Here is a 24,023-nt window from a genome sequence, read left to right on the forward strand (position 1 = left end):
CCCCCGAAGGGGTATCTCTGCGCTTGGGACGGACCGCAAGAATCTGTTGCAGATACAGCTTGATCAGGGACATAAAAGAGTAGTCTTGAGCAGCTTCCTGAATTGCACAAGACTAGTGCATTGTCTCAGGGGTATGGGGAGTTTGTTCCAATAGCGGGGGCCAAGATGAGAGAGGGCCTTTCCTCCTAATGTAGCCTTCTTTACTAAAGGGACCACAAGAAGATGTTTGGAGACCGAGCGAAGGGATCTGGACGGTAGGTACGGTGTAATTTCTCCGAGAGGTAGGTGGGACCTAGATTAAATAACGCCTTATGGACAATGCAGCAAATTTTAAATCTTACCCATTGGCGGATAGGAAGAAAATAAAGTTGCAAGAGGAGAGGGCGGGAAGCAGTCCTAGGGGGAGCATTGAGGACCAGTCGCGCCGCCGTGTTCTGGACTACCTGTAGGCTGCTGAGCGAGGCCTCATTGGCAGAGATCAGCAGAACGTTACAGTAGTCCCGATGGCTTAATACAAGTGCCCTTGGCCTGTGGAAATCTGGAGGTGAAGTTTGGGCATTTCGAGTTTTGGACAGTGGCAAAGAAGTCGACCTCTGGAAACTCCCAACAATGGAAGTACGGAAATAGGATTTGTGGTAGAGTTACCCCTCGTGGGCTTGCAGTATCCTGCTAATCAGGTTGATAAAATTGTTTTCCACGCCCGGACGTTACTCTGCAAGGAGGTGAATAATGTGGTGAAGTGCCCACTGCCAATTGCTTTGCACTAGTGTGGACAGCTACAGTGAGTGTGTACAGTCTTGATTTAAAGTTAATACATTGCAGTCATGTTGTCTGTTTTGATCAAGACTATTTTGTGCTAAACCTTGTGAAAGAATACCTTGAGAGCCAGCTGCATGGCTAGTAGCTCAAGGTATTTGATGTGACAGTCAATTGCTGATAGTGTGCTCCCCATCCTGAGAGCTAGGTCTATGAAGGTCTGGCCCTGCAACTGATTGGGCGTTTGCCTGCAACAAAACTAGATCCTATCAGTGACCGTCTTCCTGTGACCATTCTGCTGATAGGCACTGTTAAAGCAGACAGATGTGGAGCCTGGCATTGGGAACTATCACATGCATGAGGCCAGTATTCAAAGAGGGAGCCTTACTGTTCTGACCATCAGTTGATGGTCTGGCTGAACAAGAGGCAGTGACTGCTGGAAGGCTTGCACCCAAGCCTGACTGGGGTAAGTATTGCCAGTAATTGTACTGAGTACGGCTCCCAGAAAGGGCTACATCTAAAATGGATTAAGGTGGAACTTAACAGTATTTAAGTAAAAGCACAAACTGTGGAGGAAGGACATAGTGAGCTGGTTGTGAGAAAACTGCTGCTTGCTCGCACTTTTGATCAGCCAGTCATCTAGGTAGGGGAAGATATCAATACTGCGCCATCTGAGATGGGCGGATACTACAACATGGCATTTTCTGAATACTCGGGCAGTGGTAACCCTGAATGGGAGCCTCTCTGAATTGATAACATTGACCACTTGCCTTGAAGAAAAAGTAGGGGCAATGAGCAGGATGATTGGGTACGTGGACGTAGGCGTCCTTCAAATCGAGTCAAGTCATGAAGATGCCTTGCTGCAGCAGAGGGATGACACTCTGTAACCATGTGGAAATATTCTGAGTGGATGCACTTGTTAATGGGCCCAAGGTAAAGTACTGGCTTTAGCGAACCATCCTTTTAGGGTACTGGAAAGTACAGGGAGTACACCCCTTACCACGATGCTGTAATGGCGCGGGTTCTATTGCCCCTTTTGAGGATCAGTGCCTGGACCTCTTCTTGAAGAAGGTCCCGGTGTTCTGTGAGGAGGGTGTGTTTGCAGGATGGCATGTTTGGTGGGGGTTGCAGTTAGCTCCAGGCAGTAACAGTGCTGCATGATGGAGAGAACCCATTGGTCAGAGGTGATCTCTTTCCAGGGCGGGAGAGAACCCTGTTGTCTTTCCTCAACAGGTGTGGAGTGAACGGAGGGAATAGAAGGGAATCACTGCTTGGAGGAGGCGACTTCCTTAGCTGATCTGCCTTTGTCCCTGCTGTTGTTGCTTCTGTAACACCCTCTTGATTACCCTATGTCTACTGTTAATAGTTTGAGGTATTCCCAGTACTGTTAGCTGTGAAAGGACCCCCTAGGAGCAGATGTCTAAACGATACCCTTTGCCTTGTCTGTGTCCTTCTTGAGTTTTTCACGCATCTGGTCTGCCTGTGGTCCAAAGAAGTGTTTACCATCGAAAGTCAGATTCAGCAGATGCTGTTATACTTTCAGCTTAAAGCATGAGACACAAAGCCAGATGTGCCGACTGACCGCCCTGCTGGTATTACAACCCCTGGCAACAGTATCCGCTGCATCTAGAGCGCAGCGGATGGTGGCAATCAAGATGACGCAGCCCTCTAATACCAGCTCTTGCACATGCTACCTATACTGCTGAGGGAGGAGCTGAAGAAGATCCTCCATCTTATCCCAATGTGCAATGTCATATTAGGAGAGCAGGCAAACCAAGCTGGCATCTCTCAAGTGTGTAGCTAATTGTACTGCCACCATTTTGACCACAATGTCAATCTTCTTACTCCCCTTATTAGGAGGTGGAGTATCTCCTGTATCCATATGCTGTGTGGACCACAAGAGAGTACGGAGGCATGGCAGGGGGAGATCATTGGGTGAGGGTCTGTACTTTTTGTTGAGGTTAGATTTGATTAACTGAGCCTTGACTGGCTCTTTGAAAGTCTCGGGCACAGTCTTAAGCATTCCTTTCAGCATCAGAAGGAACGTGAGTGTGGACTGTGTCTTTGAAAGTGCTTCAAGAAGGAAGTCATTGCCTTCCTGGATGACGTGCATATCTACTTTATGAAAAGTAGCCACCAAATCTGTAACCTTGGGGAATCATGCAGTATCGTCAGGATGGGATGGTTTCACCGGATAGAGATCAGGTAATGTTAATCTGGGGAATCAACATTGTAGTCATCCCACACGTCGTCTCTAGTTTCTGGATCATAGAGGGCATCTTATTGCTCAGCTGGGTACACTGGGCTGTCCTCCCCATAGGAAGAGTGTGGTGACCACTCCGGTGAAGATGGAGGAGGGTGAATCTATGGTGGTGATAGTGGGGGAGGTGGCGGTGAGGGAAGAGCAAGAAGAGGAGGAGGAGAAGGAAAATGAGCAGGGAGAGAGCTAGTGCCCTAATACTTACATGTCCTATGCTTCGGAGGAGGTGAAGGTTCCAAGGGAAGTTGCTCCTCAAAAGACAACTTCCTCTTTTTTGGGAGAGTTTCTTGTAGCTTAGGGTGCAGCTTAGTGGAGATTTTTCCAGTTTGCGGGTGGATGAAGAGCCATTTTAGGCAAGCATCCAATTCCTCTTGCAACTGTTGGAGAATAGGTTGCTCAGAGTTATCAGAGCCAGCTATCAATGGATCTTTCAGCACAGAGTGGGTCCACAGTATCGATGGTGTCTTTAACATGGAGGCCTTTGGTACAAATATTGGTTTTGATGCCGCTGTTGGTTTCAGTGCTGAGGTAGAATTCGGTGCAGGTGTCAGATTTGTCACCCCCTTTTGCACCTGAGTTGATGAGACTGTCTGCTCCAAGTAAGGCCACAGTTTATGCAGGGCCTCTGAGGCCGAAGGGAGCAGTGTCTGCTCTATAGGCTTCTCTCGGTACCAACTATGGCCTGAGAGCAGTGCTGAACCAGCAGGCTGCTGTTTAATCACTCAGATCGATGCCTGAACCCGGGCTTGGCAGTGAACTGCCTGTCCAAGGGGTCACTGAGCGGCCGTGGGTTGGGAGTAGGCAGTGATCATACTCATGGTCGGAGTCTTCAGGGTTGCTGAACCTCGGTTCTGGATACTATACTCCCTCAGGCTCCGAGGACAAGCTCGCCTCCAAACTGGACTGCACCAGCTAGGGCTTGGAAGGGCCAGCTTCTTCCTCAACATAGTGTTCCCCGAAAATGCTGGAGTGCAGTTGTCGCTCGTCTCAGCATTCTCTGATGGGCTCATCACCAACTCCATCGGTATCAAAGGCTCTTTGTTGACCTGAAGGTGAGGCAGGCCTGGCATATGGCTTCATCGTGTTTGGGGAAGAGGTAGAGATTGCAGACTCGATGGTGGTCAGCCAGGGAAACATGGCATGGCACTGGAGCCAGTATTGGAAGGACATCCTTTCCATCGTTGACCTGCCATTGTCATTGGGGTGGTACTAGAGACGAGGGGCGGTAGGCCCCAAGAGGGCCCTGGTGGAGAGGTGCCAAGGTGAGTCAGGTTGTCGAAGCTTGTTGAACTACAATGAAGCGAGATGGAGGATCCATTAGGTTTGTTTATTCACAACGGGAGTCGAGTGGTCCCGGCGGTAAGCGCTATTAGGCACTGAACACAGAGTCTGATCGGTACACATCCAAACATGAAGGCCGAAAAAAACAAATCCAATAATGGAGCCGGTGGCCGTGGCAACTAAGGGAGTAGTCACTATGCCTTGTGACTCGAAAAACAAGTGAACGTGCAAGGTGTATGCAGAGCTTGTGTATCTACAACCGCATATGTTACAAACAAATTATTATTGAAAGTATTTAAGCTACCACGACTGAGATATGACAGGTGATAAAGTACAGAATGTATAGCCCTCTTTTAATAGGATTAGTCAGTGTCAAACATACCTTCAGTTATGCCTGCATTTAGTAGTTCTGAAATATAATTATTTAATTGTCGGGAGATTGTTGAAAAATGTTAAGTTAACGAACACTGAGAAAAAATAAATTGGCTTGGGCATCTGATATTCTACAGTTCCAATCCCATTCTGGAGGTCATAGAGAGCTCATCCTATATTTTGTGATTTTGTATAAGTTAACTAAACACAGTCAACTAGACAGCATTAACAATATGGTGCAAGGTTAAAAACTAACAAAGAAAGATGTATTGCTCAAAGTAAAAAGAGCAACTGAAAAATAAGTATCCTATTTGTACATGTCAACTATGCAACTAAAAACAGATTGGAATACCTTTTTATCTCACTTGCCTAGGACAGTATTAGCACAAAACAATTCTTAAGATTGAATCTTGAGGTGGGTCGTCATAATTTGTGAAGACAACAGCTTTGTCAGGTACTAGCAGTTTCCAACAGGAGATATTTTAAACACAGTTATATTCTCACTCGCTCAAATCATACTATCCATAAAACAGTTACTCGCTGCAATAGATATTTACCTTTAGATTACCAAGATCCAGAATAAGCATATTTGTTGTAGAATCATAAAAGCCATTTTGGGGGACGATAACATAGGACGCCATGAGATTAATATTCAAATCCAGAACTTTTTGTGTTTCAATAACATACAATAAACCTAAAAACAAAACAAAAGTGTGATATTCTCAAGCTTTTTTAAAATGCCTTAACATTCGCTTATTATGAGTATTTTATTCAACTTTAAAATATATAACCAACACAACTGCACATATCTGAGCATAAAAAACAGCAGTGCTATGTTTTAAAACACTACATTCCTTGTGCCATAATTTACTTTAAAGAATATTGTTAGTCAGAACACATCAGAGTACGCTAGCACACATTTCATTAATTTCTGCATATACAGTTCCCAGCTCGATTCAAAGGAAGGACAAAACTGAATAATGAATGGAAAATAATCTGAGCCAGACAAAAGTAACACAATGGTTAACGGATTCACTTTGAAGAAAGATTGCTGGTTGTATTTAGATTCTTTGCCATATTCTGTCTGTTTAATCTGTACAGGTAAGCCTGTCACTTTGTCTGACTGCACAAAATCTGCTAAATCGACTCACAAGACATCTGTGAGAAAACAAGCAAAAATTAACGCCGATGATCAAACCCCATACTCCCATTTCCTTTAAGAGAAGGAGAACTGGGATTTGCCTCGAATAGCCATTGTACTGCCTACATTTGCTCTCTACTCTTTATTTTGCTGGTCTCTTTGGGTAGGGATTAGAGGCTTAGAGAGTCAATGTTATGGTAGTGGGAGGCAGAAAACCCCAAATGGTTCTGACACTGCTGCAGGAAGCAGGTTGTCAATCTGCAGGAGAAGTTGATACAGGGTAGAAGGCTTGTCCATTAGAATACGAGATTGCTGGAAATAGTGGCCTCTAGTGCATTAGGCTCTAAAACCGTAATAGAGAGGCATTTAAGGGACTAGGCAACCTAAGCATTGGGATTCCCAATAATACTGCTCATCTTATAGTGAATGCAATTGGCCTTTCGCTCTGGTCCAGAGACAGACAAGGAAAGGTTAATGTCGGAGTTTGTGACTCATCTAGGACTCTGGTCTCTGAGTGAAAAAAATGCTTTACCACCAGTTCTCTGTGGTGGAGTCTGGAACATAAAGATAAATCCTGTGATTGCTGGGAATAAGTGCCCCTCCCATTGAGAGATATGCCAGCAGGGTAGGTCTCTAGTCTGTCCATAATTCCCTAAGGTAAAATTAAGGCACTTCATCAGTTCTAGCAGGGACATAACAGAGCAGGGTTGGAAGTGGAAGACAGCAGTTATATGAGCTGGAAGGGAAGTTCATATGATCAATGGAGCAATTGGATGGGTCACACTGTAGGGAGGGGAGAACTCTTCCAGTTAACAAGCAACAACTCATTTTCAATATCATACATCCGGATGTGGACCTGCTAACACTGCTATAATCATCAGTGCACACTGGTTTTCTGTCAGTACTGGAACAAAGTAATAACTCAGATGATGGTAAACTTAGACACCAAACTATACAATGGAAGAATACAGTATATTTTCTGCGCATTTCATTTATCTGTCCATCTTGCATGTCATAAACTCAAAAACATGATCATTTTGCTGCTGGACATGGCACTCACATTCTGTTAGAGAGATATGCATAACAAATGTGCCATTAATATGACCTTGCAACAATGTCAGAGTTTGGGTACCATCACGCCATTGTCTTAAGGTTTCAAGCTTATACTAGACGCACAAGTTACTACTTGTGTAAGGATATATATCTGTATGAGACATTAGTTAGTGACAGATTCCTTACCTTAGAATATCCCCAGGCGTCAGACTGGACTCGGAAAGTTTTTCGTCAGCAGTACCCCAGCACGCCGGAAGGTGGCGTTGTGCGACTCCGCGTCCGTCGCTGGAGTCATAGGCGCGAGATGACATCATGGAAACTACTTAGGCGCCACCCATGCGCGCTGACGTCAGTTCTGTACACAACTTTCTGCGCCAGGAATGCAAAGCCATGCAAGAAACTGACCACTGGTGCCATGAAACCAAGGCCCTGAAAGGGATGACCTTAACCCTAGAAATCAGTTCGCAGAACGGGGAGGATGGGCGGGGCGGTAAGGAATCGATCACTAACTAATGTCTCTTACAGATATATCATTACACAAGTAGTAACTTGTGCATCTGAAAGCAACAGGTTAGTGATAGATTCCTTACCTTAGAATAAATACCCCCACAATACCAACCCCAGAGGTGGGTCTGCGAACAAATTTACACCAGAAAGTCACGGAGAACAGAACGGCCAAAGAAGCCACCTCTCCGGACTTGACTGTCAAGGTAATAATGCTTGGTAAACATGTGCAGCGAGGCCCACGTAGCTGCCTGACTAATGTCCTGCAAGGGAACGCCGCGTCCCAAGGCAGTGGTGGCTGCCGTTGCCCTGGTAGAATAGGCACCCAGCACTACAGGAGTCTCTTCTTAGCCAACGAGTAACATGCTTTGAGCCTCAGAACGACCCACCGAGAGAGGATTCGTTTGTGCACGGCCTGACCTTTTTTGGCGCCCACGTAGCCAACAAAAAGTTGCTCATCCGCCCGGAACTGTTGTGTGCGCTTCAGGTAGAACGAGCGCGCACGTTTTGGGTCCAGCCTGTGGAGCCTCTCTTCCTCTTTTGAAGGATGCGGAGCTGGAAAGAAGTTGGGCAAAGTGATGGTCTGCCCAATGTGGAAGGGCGTGACAACCTTCGGCAAGAAAGAAGGACGAGTCCTCAAAACCACCTTGTCCGGGTGAAAAGGAGGCTTAGAAGAAAGAGCCTGGAGCTCACTCACTCTTCTGGCAGAGGTGATAGCTATCACGAAAGCCGTCTTTATAGTGAGAAGATGTAAGGGACAGCTATGAAGGGGCTCAAAGGGAAAGCACATCAGATAGGTCAAAACAAGATTCAAGTCCCATTGAGGCATTATGAAAGGCACAGGAGACAACGTGTGTGTAATGCTTTTGAGGAATGCATTACACAGGATTAACAACTGGGGACCTAAAAAGAGAAGGCTGATCTGGAAGCCGTAAAAAGGCGGAGATGGCCTAAAGATAACCTTTTATAGTGCCCAGAGCAGAGCCCTGCTGAGCCAAAGAAAGAAGGAACAGAAAGACCTCGGAAAGAGGTGCAGAAAGGGGATCCACAGTCTTTGTTGTGCACCATGCCACAAATTTGTTCCACCAGCAGGCGTATACCGTTTTAGTGGAGGGAGGCCTGGCTGCTAGAATGAAATCACACACTTCGGGAGGAAGGTTGAAAGCTGTCAACTGTCGCCGCTCAATCTCCACGCATGAAGGTGGAGGCTGGACAGGTTCAGGTGGAGGACCGTCCCCTGCAGCTGCGACAGAAGATCCTCCCGAAGAGGAAGTCGGATAGGGGGATCAATCGCCATGCTGAGTAGCTCGGGATACCAATATCTTCGTGCCCAATCCGGAGCCACACGGATGACTTGGGCCCGGTCACGACGAATCTTCTTCAGCACTCTGGGCAGAAGTGGTATAAGCGGAAAGGTGTACAACAGTCCGCAGCTCCACTCGTGACAAAAAGTGCCGCCTTGGAAATTCCAACGCACAGAACTGATGACATTGCGCGTACTCTTCGGTGGCGAATAGATCTAACCAAGGCTCTCCCCACTGAAGAAAGAGAACTTGCGCCACGTCAGAGTTCAGATGCCATTTGTGATCCATCATGCACCGGCGGCTGAGTTTGTTCGCCCTGGCGTTCAGAGAACCTGCCAGGTGTTGAACCACTAAGGTAATACCTTGATGTTCCAGCCATGTCCAGAGGTTTAGATCCTGCTGACATAGGGTCCATGACCCCACCCCGCCCTGTTTGTTGCAATACCACATGGCGGTGGTGTTGTCCGTGAACACCTGCACTACACTTCCCCGGACAGAGGGTAGCAATGCCTTCAGTGCAAGTTGGATCGCCCGAAGCTGCAAAAGATTGATATGGAGCCGAGACTCCGCCAGAGACCAGAGGCCTCTGATCTCCGTCTCTCCCAAGTGGTCGCCCTATCACAGGAGGGACGCATCCGTCACTACTGTGTGCTCCAGTTGGGGAAGGGAGAGGGATCTGCCACTGACCCAATCGCGATTTGTGAGCCACCACTGTAATCGTCATGCAGTGCCCTCCAAGATCTGGACATGATCGGACAGGTTGCCCTGATGCTGTGCCCACTGGAACTTCAGGTCCCACTGCAGAGCCCGCATATGCTATCTGGCATGTTGCACTAGCAGGATGCAGGAGGCCATCAGGCCCAGGAGCCGGGGGGGGGGGGTCATTCTGACTGAAACCCGGGATAGAGGCTGAAGGGTCGGAATCATAGCCTGAATATCCTGGACTCGCTGCTCTGGAGGATAAACCCGAAACTGCGTTGAATCCAGAACCACTCCGATGAAGGGGAGCTTCTGAGAGGGACTCAGGTGCGACTTTGGCACGTTGATGGAGAACCCCAGCAAATGCAGGAGGTTGGCCATAGGCTGGAGGTGGGAGACGACTGCCTGGGGCGAGCCCGCCTTCAACAACCAGTCGTCGAGATAGGGAAAGACTGGAACCCCTTGTCTGCGCAGATGAGCTGCGACCACCGCCACCACTTTCGTGAACACCCGAGGGGCACTGGTGAGGCCAAAAGGGAGCACGGCAAACTGAAAGTGCTCTTGGCCTACCATGAACCGCAGGTAATGCCGGTGGGCCGTCAGGACGGGGATATGAAAATATGCGTCCTGCAAGTCCAACGCTACCATCCAGTATCCAGGGTCGAGGGCAGCCAAGACCTGAGCCAGAGTCAACATCTTGAACTTCTCCTTCCGGAGGGAGCCATTGACGGTCCTGAGGTCCAAGATGGGGCGAAGGCCCCCGTTCTCCTTCTTTCGGAACCAGAAAGCAGTGGGAATAACAACCAAGTCCTAATTCTGGCCCCTGAATACGCTCAATGGACCCCTTGGCCAAGAGCGCAGCGAATTACTGTTTGAGAAGCGCAAAGTAATACCCCGACATGCGGTGACATGGCTGGAAGTGCAGACTCGAAGGGGAGGGAGTAGCCGCCCACCGGCGTGAGGTGCACCACAAAGCTTGGAATAGGAAGGCTTTGAGGCGGATGCTGCGGGAGCGGAGGTGGACTGACCCGCACGCTGGCCCGCCGCGGCAGACGTGGCCGGGCGCGTGGTGGAGAGACCCAAGGACTTTGCCGTAGCCTGGGAGTGCTTAAAACGCTCCAGCGCTCTGTCTGCCATATAGCCAAACAGGCGGGTACCATCAAAAGGCATGTCCAAAAGAGAACTCTGAACATCCCCTGAAAACCCAATGGACCGCAACGAGGCATGGCGACGGAGGGCCCCTGTCGTGGAAATCGCCCTGCCCAGTGAGTCTGAGATGTCCAGTCCACACCGGATTGCGAACTTTGCTGCATCTTTCCCCTCAGCAACAGCTTGGGAAAGCACTGCCCGAACTTCTGCCGGACACTGAGGAAGCGTCTGCGCAACCGTGTCCCACACAGAGTGAGAGTAGCGGCTCAAGAGGCATGTGGTGTTCACCGACCGCAGCCCTGAGCTGGCAGAGGAAAACTGTTTCTTGCCAGACTGTTCCAGCTTCTTAGACTCCTAATCCGGTGGGCGGTAGGAAATGCACTTTGGGAAGTGGAGGCTTGGATGACCAGGCTCTCCGGGGTTGGGTGGGTTGTTAAAAAGGCAGGGACACCCGAGGCCAGACGATGACGCCTGGCTACGTTCTTATCCACAGGAACCCCTGTGGCTAGTCTAGACCAGGTGCCCATCAACCCATCAGTTAACGCCTCATTGAACGGCAACAGGGGCTCTATAGAGCTTGCCGCCGGCTGAAGGACATTAGTGAGGAGGATAGTTTTCAGAGTCACCGTAGGCAGGTCAAGGGCCTCAGCTGCTCTACGGAGCACCATAGTGTATGTGGCGCCCTCCTCAAGGCCTTACAGAAGCTCTCCCCGGTGAGGGGAACTGGGGCTGCGAGCTGCGTGCACCTCATAACGTGGTGTTTTAACTGGTTACTGTGTTTTATTTCTTCAGCATTAGGAGCGCTTTTTAAAATTAATCACCTTGCACCACATTGATCCGCTTTTGTCTGGGGGGCTTTGAAAAAGTTAAGGGGAATGTTTTATTGAGGCACTCTGACACTTTAACACTCCTATCAGCCTTTGACCGCCCTCATTCGGCACAACCGCTTTTGCCGACACTCGGCGGCGGTGGGCGCCATCTTGAGTCAGGCGGGGACAGCGCTCTAGTCGCGCCGTCCTCCCGCCCATTTGATTTGACTACTTAAGTGATCTTTCTCTCGCGCTCGGTGCCTTACAGAAGCTCTCCCCGGTGAGGGGAACTGGGGCTGCGAGCTGGGTGCACCTCATAACGTGGTGTTTTAACTGGTTACTGTGTTTTATTTCTTCAGCATTAGGAGCGCTTTTTAAAATTAATCACCTTTCACCACATTGATCCGCTTTTGTCTGGGGGGCTTTGAAAAAGTTAAGGGGAATGTTTTATTGAGGCACTCTGACACTTTAACACTCCTATCAGCCTTTGACCGCCCTCATTCGGCACAACCGCTTTTGCCGACACTCGGCGGCGGTGGGCGCCATCTTGAGTCAGGCGGGGACAGCGCTCTAGTCGCGCCGTCCTCCCGCCCTCTTCTCTCTCTATAATATGTGCAAGCCGGCCAGACGGCGCAGCGGGCTGGCGCAGCGGGCGCGCCGGACGCGCGCCGAAGCCGCGCCTAAGCCAAGCCCGTCTGCGCCCGTCCGCGACCGATTCGCGCCGGGCGTGGGGCATGCTGCCCAATTACCCCCTACAATCAGGTATGATAATAAAAACTTATTCGCCTTACGTTTTAAAACAGTCAACCACTACGATGATTGTCCCCCCCATTGACCCCTTATCCAGCCCCTTCTCATGTTTACACTGTAAATGGGCACCCCCTATTTTAACTACTGATGCACTCAACTCGCCTTCCCCTCTTAAGACTGATCCCACTTACTTTAAGGGAGGTCTTATCAATGCTAGATCCCTAGCCTGCCACAGCCAAGACATACTTGATTTAATATCAGGCCACGACTTAGATGCTCTTTTTATTACCGAAACCTGGCTCAACGACGCGTCCAATCCTGATCTGGCTACTGCCCCTCCTTCTGATTTTACTATTTTTAGGCGGGACAGACCTTTTGGGCGCGGTGGTGGGGTAGCACTTGCCATTAAAAAAAACCTCCCCTGCCATATATTTGATTTAGGTCACCTCAAAGATAGTGAGGGCATAGGCTTTTCAATCAAAATCAATGCTTCTACCTCCTTTTCGGGGGGACTTATATACCGTCCTCCTGGTAATGCCACCCCCTTTCTTGATTCTCTAGATGAGGTCTTGGGAGCACTTACACTGCACTATCCCAACTTTACCTTATTAGGAGACATGAATCTGCATTTGGAGTCTTGTGTTGACCCCCACGCCATTTCCTTCCAACATTCGTTAAATATTTTTGGACTATCCCAACTTGTCACTGCGGCCACCCATCTCGCGGGACATACTCTCGACGGTATTTGTTCTAATCTCACAACTCTGACCACGTCCCTCCCGATACCTCAAATTTGGACTGATCATTCTTTTATTCCTTTTGACATCGAGATACAAGCTCCTACCCTATCCAGCAAGAAATGCTCCCACCCCTCCTTTACAGTCAATTGGAGGAAAGTGACGGAGCACATTAAGCTACATTCTCAACCCTTACCCAAATCCCCAAAACCAACTGGAGACGTTACAGTTGACTCCCATAACTTCCATGCTTGGATGGATCAAATTGTTTCGGAGAACTCCATACCTAAAAACCAGCATGCGAAACAGCATAAAAGAAAACCTAACGCACCCTGGTTCACCCAGGCCCTATCCGATAGCCATCTTCTCTGTCGAAGATTAGAAAGAAAATGGAGAAAAACGTATGATGAGGCTGCAAGGGCACTTTATGTTCAACAAAGGAAATTATATCTCTCCAATATAAAAGTGACAAAAAAGGAATATTTTACTAAAGCCATAAATGATGCCCACCAAAAACAAAAAACTATTTTTACTATAGTTAAGTCCTTTACCCATCCCAAAACTCTCGTGCCCGAAATCCCACCATCTGTAAGCCTGTGCAATCAAATCGCAGACTTTTTCGTAGATAAAATTGTTAATATTCAGAAAGACTTCCCTTCTCCTTTGACCACCGCTTATGAGGCAATAGATAACAATCTGCCGCTTTCTAGTTTCAAACCTGTCTCCACTCATCAAACACGTAAGGCAATTTTGGCATGCAAATCAGGAGCCCCCACCGAGTCCTGCCCTCCCAGCATCCTGCACCATTTGATCGATACAGTCAATCCTTATATTAACACCATCATTAATGAATCTCTTGAGTCCGGGATAGTGCCCAATGACTGGAAGAAGGCTATTGTGAAGCCTCTGATGAAGAAGCAGAACAAATCCCCTACTGATCTTACCAACATGCGCCCTATTTCACTACTACCTGTCCTTGGTAAGATCAAGGAACAGTTAGTACATGAAGAGCTAAAAACTTTTGTAGAGACTCGTAACATCCTGCATCCGCAGCAGTCGGGATTTCGTTCCGGTCATTCCACCGAAACAGCTTTGATCGAACTAGCTGACTCCATCAAGTTCTTGCAGGATGAGGGTAGGCAGGCCGTCCTCATCCTGCTTGACCTAACAGCAGCGTTCGATACTATCTCGCATGTCATCCTGATCAACAGACTGCGAGAGATCGGCGTGACAGACACAGTCCTGGCATGGGTTAAATCCTTCCTATCTAATAGGTCCCAAACTGTGTCCTTGGGTCCCTATCTATCCAGCGAGAAACCTATAACATCAGGAGTCCCCCAGGGGTCCATATTAAGTCCTCTCTTTTTTAACATCTATATGGCCCTCCTTCTCGCTGTGATAGAATCCCATGGGATCCTCGTCACGTCATACGCTGACGACACACAACTTGTCGTCACGATTGACAAAAAGTGTATGAGTGCAGATTTGCGTTTCCAAAATTGTCTCTCTGATGTTTTCCAGTGGCTTAACAAAAACCATTTAAGATGCAATAGTGCCAAGACTGAAATTATACCGCTGAGCAAAGATCTATCCTTCTGCCCGAAGGACTGGTGGCCCACAGGATCTGAGGCCCCACCCAGCGCTGTACCTTCAGCGCGGAACCTGGGCGTGCAATTCGATTCATTCCTCTCTTTCGATGACCATGTCAGGATCACCGCTGGACGTTGTTTTGGACTTATTAAATCTTTTAAAAAATTCTTTGATCTCCTCCCCATCGCAGCTCGAAAATCAGTCGCGGTAGCTTTAATACTCTCCCGACTTGACTACTGTAATGGATTAATGGCTGGAGTGAAAAAGTCCACCCTTAAAAAGCTGCGGAGCATACAACATGCAGCTGCTAGATTGGTGCTGGGACTCCCTAGAAGGTCATCAGCTTCAACTGCACTGAACATCCTCCACTGGTTACCATTGCACAAAAGGATTCTTTTTAAACTCCTTCTTACCGTATTCAAAACTATGAAAAACACAGGTCCCCATTACTTTGCAAAGCGCTTCACACGCTACAACCCCTCGCGATGTCTGAGATCCTCTGGTACAAATCTCATCACTATTCCAAGATTTAAGTACAAAACCAGGGGTGGGAAAACATTTACCGTCCTGGCAGCTAGGGCATGGAACAATCTACCTGCAATTCTTAGATTAACTGATAAGGAGAGCCTTTTTAGAAAACTCCTAAAGACATGGGTGTACCAACAACCAGACGCCTCTGTATTGGCAGCTATTTAGTTCCAGTTTCTTCATCACGCACCATCTGTCACGTACCCACTGCACGCTATTCCTAGCGCCAAGATGCTCCTTTCGGAGCGAATGTTTGCGCTCTACAAATACCCACAAATATCAAATATCAATGGCCACGGCGGTACAAAAGGGGGTGGTGATGGACGGAGCATCTGAACCAATCAAACACTCACACCCAGTCAACAGATCTGGGTTTGATCCATCACCGTTCTTTAGCCCACTCTGCCACCCCAGTTCAGACATGGCCATATGCAAATCAATCTGACCCTGTGCCTCATGGAAACAGTCCAGCCCGAACTGCCAAGCCATGCCTTCCCTGGACCGGAAACAAGCTTCCTAGGACCGGCTGTAAAGCCAGAAACCGGTCTAGGAAGCTTGTTTCCGGTCCAGGGAAGGCATGACTTGGCAGTTCGGGCTGGACTGTTCCCATGAGGCACAGGGTCAGACTGATTTGCATATGGCCATGTCTGAACTGGGCTGGCAGAGTGGGCTAAAGAACGGTGATGGATTAAACCCAGATCGGTTAACTGGGTGTGAGTGTTTGATTGGTTCAGATGCTCCGTCCATCACCACCCCCTTTTGTACCGCTTTGTTCTCCATAAGTTGACAGGGTATGCTCAGACGTGAGTCCCTTGCTCATTTTGCCACTGGATTCAAGCAAGCCTGGCTGAAGACGGCTGTAATGCCAGAAACCGGTCTAGGAAGCTTGTTTCCGGTCCAGGGAAGGCATGACTTAGCAGTTCGGACTGGACTGTTCCCATGAGGCACAGGCTCAGACTGATTTGCATATGGCCATGTCTGAACTGGGGTGGCAGAGTGGGCTAAAGAACGGTGATGGATTAAACCCAGATCTGTTGACTGGGTGTGAGTGTTTGATTGGTGCAGATGCTCCGTCCATCACCACCCCCTTTTGTACCGCTTTGTTCTGCATATGTTGGCAGGGTATGCTCAGACGTGAGTCCCTTGCTCACTTTGCCACTGGATTCAAGGAAGCCTGGCTGAAGACGGCTGTAATGCCAGAAACCGGTCTAGGAAGCTTGTTTACGGTCCAGGGAAGGCATGACTTGGCAGTTCGGGCTGGACTGTTCCCATGAGGCAAAGGGTCAGACTAATTTGCATATGGCCATGTCTGAACTGGGGTGGCAGAGTGGGCTAAAGAACGGTGATGGATTAAACCCAGATCTGTTGACTGGGTGGAAGTGTTTGATTGTTCAGATGCTCCGTCCATCACCATCCCCTTTTGTACCGCCTCCTCCATGGCCACAGCACGAGGAGAAAGAAAACCAGGGTCAGAGGAGAGGTCAAGGCCACCAGCATCCTCCGACTCTTCTGCCCACTCCTGTTCCGATTCGCACTGCCGTGCAAGAGTGTCCTCAGACGCCTCTAAGTCGTCCCCATACTCCACTGCCCGTGGCACAGGCTACGGCAGTGGGGGAGGGACAGAGGAATCTAAATTGCCCGACGCGCTAGGTACCTTGCCGGTTGGCGCCGATCCAGCTCCATGTCCCAATTAGGGTCCCAACCCGGAGCAAAATTGTCTGGAAACCCGGGTAAGGGCGGAGGTGGAGCGAACGGAACCCATTGCGGCGCCGGAGACGGGGCCACAGAAGGGGCCTGAGCCGCCGGCAGAGGACCTTGCAGGGGCGGGGCCGGAGCCGCCGGCGGAGGACCTTGTGGTGCCGGGGCATGCGGCAACGGAGGGCCCTCAGCTGAGACCACGGGCCCAAAGGCGCGCCTGCGGGAGCCCGAGGCCTGAAAATGCGGTCTTTGGCAGCAAGAAAATCTTGCACCTGGGCCGGAGTCGCCGGCGGGCTCCAATGGAGCAGCGGGGGAGGTACCCCCGGCCCCCTCATCCGAGGCCAGAGACCGACGGGGGACGTCGGAGAGCGTAAGCACTTCTTCGACTTCTTCTTATGACGTCTCTTACCCAATTCCGAGAGTGAAGTCTTCGACCCCGAGGACCGATGATTATGGCTCTGCGGTCGGTCCCTCGATCGACCCCTGGACCTAGAACAGCGTGGACACGACTGCCGGGCCTCCAGCAACTTAGGGGACTGCTCCCGCAAGGCCTTCGGAGCCATGACCAGACAGTCGGAACATGACCGTGAGTCATGGTCGCGCTGCAGACAGTAGAGACAGATGTCATGGCGTCAGCCACCGCCATCGCATGGTGATAGACCCCGCAGGATTTAATCCGAGGCATCCCTATGAGGGACCAGTAGTCAAAGACTCAAAAAAGTGGATACAAAAGTTTCAAAAAGTAAGTCAAAGGGGAGGAGCTACGACACCAACCAAGATGGCCGCATAGTCTCCCGGCTCCGCTGACCTCCGCCCTACGCTCGCTTATCCTGTCGAATATCCTGACCTCCTGCCCCGGATTCGTGTGGGTGAACTAGTCGGCACCCCGATGGTGTGACCACGGAATTTTTCTGATGTTCTGGGGTGAAGTAACATCGAAAATGTTTTGAGGCCTAACCCAGACTGGAAGCCGGGGACTCGATTGCTGGTCTACCCGGGTCCAAAGTGAACAACAACGGACTGAGGAGAGTGGTTGGGTCCGGTCCTTGGAACTTTTGGAAATTTCTCTGGACTACTTTGCAACCATCTGCTGCCTGGTGCTGTACCTGAGGTGAGGTGGCGGGTGGCGCGCGGTGCTGTGTCGCGGGGGGCCCCGGCCCGGAGGCCCGGCACTAGCACCGCTGGTGCCCCGGGGTGGGGGTCCCGCCGCGCGTTGCTGCATGCCGCTGGCCCGTCCCTCACAGCTTGTTTCTGCTCCGACGTATCCTGCCCCGAAGAAGGCGCCTATCCGGGGGGATCGCTATGTCTGCGGGCGTATGGAACTTGGCGGAACGGACCCAATGTGGCCCTTCCTTGCGGATGGTAATGGCGGAACTTGCAGCGCTTCACGCGACGGTGAAGGCCCAGGTCAATCGTTTACTGTCGGCAGCAGATGGGATCATAGGACCGAGAGCAAGCCCTGACTCGATTTTTGAGACCTGGCAGCCGACCTGCCTCCTGTTGGGCGCCCTAGTGGCGCGTTTGGACCCGGTGCTGGAAGCTGTGCCTGCCCCCGAGGAAATGGAACTCATCGTGAGTGCTGAGATTGGTGACTCTCTTACGTTCTTGGAAACATCGGTCCTACAGTTATCGGAACATTTCACTGCTTCCCTCATCCTGGACACTGTTGGCCCACACTATAATCTGTATCGGAACGAGTCGTACCCTCTCCCCAATCGGTCTCCCAACATGGCGGATGTTGCGATGCTTGGCTTCGGAGACGGGGAGGGACATCGTTTGTGCAAGCCGTGTGCGTTGGGATCTGCTATTCCTCTCCCGTTTGCTGGCCCAAGCTCCGGCTGCTTCTGTGTGACTTTTGACTTCCCGGGGATGGGGCTTTACCTATCCGAGGGACTCGGCAACTTTGATAGACGGGGCCCAAGGCTGAGATTGTGGATTGAATTGTTTATGATGGATCTATTGGTAACGGGACTGCTTCATTAACAGACGGATTCCGGGGCGGGGGGTTTGTGGTTTCCCCCGGGGCATTTTTGTATGGTGGACAACTTTATTCGTGCTGGCTTAGGGGGCCCCCTTTGTTAGGGCGGGGGGGAGAGACCGGAAGCGCATAGACTATCGCCCTCCTCCACTTCCCCATTGGGTGGGGTTTCCTTTCTTTCTCCTTTTTCTCTCTTTCTTCTATATTTCGGGTTAGGTTCTTGGGCGACAGGCACACTGCTGGGGGGGGCCGTAGTCATCTGCAGGGGTGGGGGATTGGGGGGGGGGATTTTTCGTTTTTATTTTGTTTCTATGGCCTTTTTTTCTCTTCTCTTATCTTTCTTTGTCTTTTTCTTTTTCTGGGTCAGTGCAGTGGGTTTCCTTTGGTATCAATCACTGCTTTTTCATCTGTGCCTTAATTTTCGTGGTCTCTCTGGGTCTTAGGGCAGGTGACTAGCAGGCGCGAATTGTCCGTAATATTCCCTCACATCCTGAACCGCCTGTTCCAGCGCCATTGATTTGACCGATTACTGTTTACTGTTGACGCGTTTACTATTCTGCCTGCCGTTTTTCGCTGCTGGGAAATTGTTATGCACCTGATCCTTCCATCCTATATTATAAAATGAAAACCTTTTACATCCTGTTTTTTTTTAATTGTGCTGTTCAGTGACCAAGAGTACGCTTACATGATGATTCTGCTCCCCGAGATGCTGCATGTGATTAAAAATTGCTCTCTGTTAATCTAACTGCTTAGCGGCCAGCCCCGGGGGTTGTAGGCCCATACTTGTATTTGGTTGAAATGTCAATAAAGGTTTAAAAAAAAAAAATAAAAAAAAAAGTAAGTCAAAAAGTGACTACCGTACGTGCTCTAACCAGATCTGCGTTTGCTGGCACAGAAAAAGAAAGAACTGACGTCAGCGCGCATGGGTGGCACCTAAGTAGTCTCTGTGACGTCATCTCGGCGCCTACGACACCAGCAACGGATGCGGAGCCGCACAATGCCACCTTCCGACGCACAGGGGTACTGCGGACAAAAAACTTTCTGATCCAGTCTGACGCCTGGGGATATTCTAAGGTAAGAAATCTATCACTAACGTGTCTCTTTCAGATTAAGTTAGACAAAATACAGACCGAAATGAAAGATTTTGAAACTTATCTAACAAATAAAAAAACTGAGAAACTGAAAAATGATGTGCGTTGGTTTTCTAAGGAGAAAATCTATCCGTATTTGAACCCAAGTTATTATCAAGCAGGTAACCCTAACGAATATACACCCAATTTCAACTACAGAAAAAACTATACCAACTTTTCTGACACTGGCTCGTCTGAGTCTGAGAATGAGAACTACCCACACCCAGGCCCTAGTGGAGGACGTTACAACTCTGGATCATTTAGAGGAAGACAGGGCCAACGTAATTTTCAAAACAGGGTTTTTTTTATCAAGAGGCCTATACAGGGGGAAGCAAGTCCACTGGCAACAACACAGAGGGGGTCCTCATACATCGAGCCCACAACCTCAACAACAATACGTGAAGACAAAGAACCAGCAATACTGGTGGTAGAGGATGAACAAAATTGCAACAGGGGTAGAAACACTCTCCCCATTTACAATCAATCATCGAGCTCATTCAAAGATGTCCTCAGTACTCAGCAAGGGCTTATCTTTTGTTCCCTTTTCCTCCGTAGACAAATTTAAATTACATGTAGACCTCCATGCTTTCTTCAGAAAAGTTAGGTTGAAGAAATATTTTGAAGGGAGAGATATAATAGATGAGGAAGTAAATCTCTCAAAATGTAAACCCCCATCTATTTTCACTCCAACACTAGACATGGTTGGACCAGAGGTACAGATCTTTGAAAGACAGGTCCTATCAGACATAACCAGGTTACTAGCTAAACCCCAGAGATTTAACTTCAATTTAACCAAACAAGAGAACTTGGCCCTTACAAACCTCGAAAATAACACCCAATTGGTGATTAAACCTTGTGACAAAGGTGGGGGCATATCAGTCTTTGATAAATCTGATTATGACAACAAAATAAGGGACATGTTGTCAAATACAGAACATTACAGACCTGCTAACATCAGAGAAATGCATAGACAGTGTGTCTATCAGAGAAATGACGGAAGTGGCACTAACCGATGGATACATATGTGACAAAGAATTTCAATTTCTTAACAAATCTTGCCCTGTCACACCGGCTATGTATGGTCTTCCTAAGACACATAAGAACGAAAGTAATCCACCTATGCGCCCAATTATCTCCACCATTGGCTCTAATACTGAGCCATTATCCAAATACGTAGACACCTTTTTATGTCCCCTTACTCATAAATATGAGTCATTTGTAAGAGATACAGGAGACATGATAAATAAAATTGAGGGTCTGACATTCAACCCCATGACTGACATCCTAGTAACGCTTGACATTGAGGCATTGTACACCAACATCCCTCAATGTCAAGCGTTACAGGCGGTTACCTCACTGTAACAGAGATATCCCAATAATAGACCTGATGCGTTTATCATTCAGTGTCTGGAGGTTGTCCTCCTTAACAACTACTTTGAATTTGAAGGAAACCTATACAAGCAGGTAAAGGGCACAAGTATGGGCGCATCTTGTGCGCCAATTGTGGCAAACACATACATGGGCGAGTGGGAGAGAAAAAATATCTACAATATAGATGCCCCCTTCTTTGAGAACGTCTCCGTATGGCGACGTTTTATTGACGATATCTTTTTTATTTGGCACGGTGACACGATACAACTGGAGGATTATATCCTTTGGCTTAATGCCAGTGACATAAATCTAAAATTTACATCTAATTATAGTCGCGAAAGAGTTGAATACCTAGATATTGCAATTGAAGGGAAAGATGGTGAGTTAAAGGTAAGTCTTTTTCGTAAACCCACTGCCAAAAATACCATCCTCCAATTTGGGAGTTTCCATCCTCACTGTCAGAAGGATTCTATCCCCTTTGGGGAATTCCTTCGTATTCGCCGAAATTGTACATCTCTCATTGATTATGACACCCATAGTGCAGCCCTACGAGAACGGCTAGTTGAAAGGGGCTACCCCCACCGCCTTGTTCGGCAAGCTTTTAAAAGAGCAAAGTATTATGACAGAGACGCCTTGCTTAAACACGAAAGATAGAAATCTCAAGACAAGATTACATGTGTGATAAATCATTCCACATTAAATTACAAAATAAAGAACATAATTAACAAGAATTGGAGAATTCTTGAAGTGGAGAATGAAACTATCTTGGAGAAACCATTGGTAGCATACAGACGCAACAAAAATCTTAGAGACCGGCTGGTCCATACAAGGAATAAACCTCGATTACGGGAGAAACAAACAACCCTGACTGACGGTGATACTATTCGAGGCAACCACAGATGTGGTAATTGCCATGCTTGTGAATCTGCGATAGTAGGCAATACCATTCAGCATAATAATTTGAACATTACATTAAGGTCATTTACGAACTGCAGGAGTAGAAACATTGTCTATTATATTGTATGTCCATGTGGTCTAGCATATATAGGCGAAACGGGACGAGAGTTCAGACAGAGATTTAGTGAACACAAATCATCTGTAAGGACTAAAAAAATGACAGCACCTTTGACCCAACATTGTGTTGATCTGAATCAGAAAGAATCCGAACTCAAATGGTGTGTCCTGGAAAAAATCCAATATAGAAATGGAGAACCACTAGAAAGAACAAGAAAAAAACGGGAATGTTATTGGATTTTTCGTTTTGACAGTGTGAGAACGGGTCTTAATGAAAATATCTCTTGGTATGTGACAGAATAACCAATCTCACATACCAGAACTAAAGATATATATCGGCTGATATATTTCGACTCTCTCCCACTGATAATCTATTTTTGATGACTCAGACAATACTATTTTGTATCCTTTCCAAAACGATGCAATCAGGAGTCATTTTGCAACTTCTAAGCTCTAAATAGAGAATATGAATCCTTTAATAAAAGAACCAATTGTGGTTTTATTGTTCATATACATGATATCTGTGCTGTGAGGAGTTTTTTTACATCATATGCCAACTCTGTGATCATTAGTAGAAATCCACGTTGCTCGCATGGGATAAATTGAAGTACTGGATCATTAAATATCATTGACCATAAGTCCAGATATGATATGTGTTTTAATATGCAGCTCACACATATACATTTTTTTTCTTTATAAGTGGGGCTTGAACAAGATAGTGTGATTCACACACATCTGAGTGTTATTTGTATTTCATCATACATCTCAGAGCGAACAGTTTGTGAGCATAGTCAGAGAAATAAACACTGCTTAGTAATGGCGCCCAAAAAACCGCTTTGGCAATCCTGTTTACATACTCCTCTTAGCTAACAGTCTGTGGGCATAATCAGAGATAGAAACACCGTGTAGTAATGGCTCTCAAAAAATCCGTTATTGTAAACATGTGACACTCGAATCATCGCAGTATAAGCTTTCTTTGGTAAAAACCTGCACACTCCCATAAACTTCCTAAAACTCTGGACTGCACTTTAAACCTATAATTCTTTATTTTTAAATTAAAAAAAGAAGGTGCCCATTAAAATTGCTATCGCAAAATTTAATAAAATATGACATTTGGACCCATGATATATCAGCTTCCTTGTGTAAAAATCCGCTATATATTTTTTATAATCCGGGTCTGGTTTATTAAGGGAGTAACTGGATTGATGTTCAGTCGCCTATTTGAATTATAGGACGGTACTAAGAAAGTAAGAAAATAAACAAATAAATGACACCACTTAGAAATGGCGCCCACCAGTAAACGATCACGTGAATAAAACATTTGGCGCGAAACACTACGATATTTATAGGAAGACCCTAAGAGAGGTTCTCTTGACCCTACGGGGTTACTGGTTGATGTGCCGGAGGAAGCGTTATACGATATTCCTCATAGCAAATGAAAGTAAGTGAATCTACGCGACAGAGCTTAAATATTTAAACCTGGTAAAACTCTCGTCGGTAGTAAATAGGTCGCATATAAATAATTTTATCGTCGGGCTTCAGTGGGAAAGAGTATGCCATGGTGGGGCAAGAAACAGCACAGATCTTGATATTCAAATGCAACACCACCGTCGTTTGGAAGCGATAGCTCGGTAGTTTTAGAACAGCCTACTTTCTTTACAGGGATAACACACGAATGTATTAATATAAACTATGGCACTACTGTAAGCAACGCTTAACTAGTAATGGGATATTTAGATATGTAGTAACTGTGTTATCAGCCAGTTTAAATGAGATTTGAATCTCATGTTCTACCTTTGCTCCTATTACTATAGTTTATCGCTACTAAACGAGGGAGATGCCCCCAACAGATCGTGATATAACAACCAGTCAAAATATATAAAGGAAGTTCTAGGAGCC

The 24,023-nt window shown here is 47.7% G+C and overlaps 1 protein-coding gene across 2 annotated transcripts in view; it reads right to left on the minus strand.

Moving 5' to 3' along the window:
• VPS13A (vacuolar protein sorting 13 homolog A) overlaps nt 1-24,023 on the minus strand; it is a 2,196,319-nt gene that overhangs the window by 1,724,828 nt on the left and 447,468 nt on the right. For both annotated transcript variants that reach the window (XM_078675860.1, XM_078675861.1), the window contains exon 20: nt 5,227-5,363. In XM_078675860.1, the coding sequence (XP_078531986.1) occupies nt 5,227-5,363 (137 nt within the window). The remainder of the gene's footprint in view (nt 1-5,226; nt 5,364-24,023) is intronic.

This window comes from Lissotriton helveticus, chromosome 2_1 (genome assembly GCF_964261635.1).
Source record: "Lissotriton helveticus chromosome 2_1, aLisHel1.1, whole genome shotgun sequence".
Taxonomy (NCBI): Eukaryota; Metazoa; Chordata; class Amphibia; order Caudata; family Salamandridae; genus Lissotriton; species Lissotriton helveticus.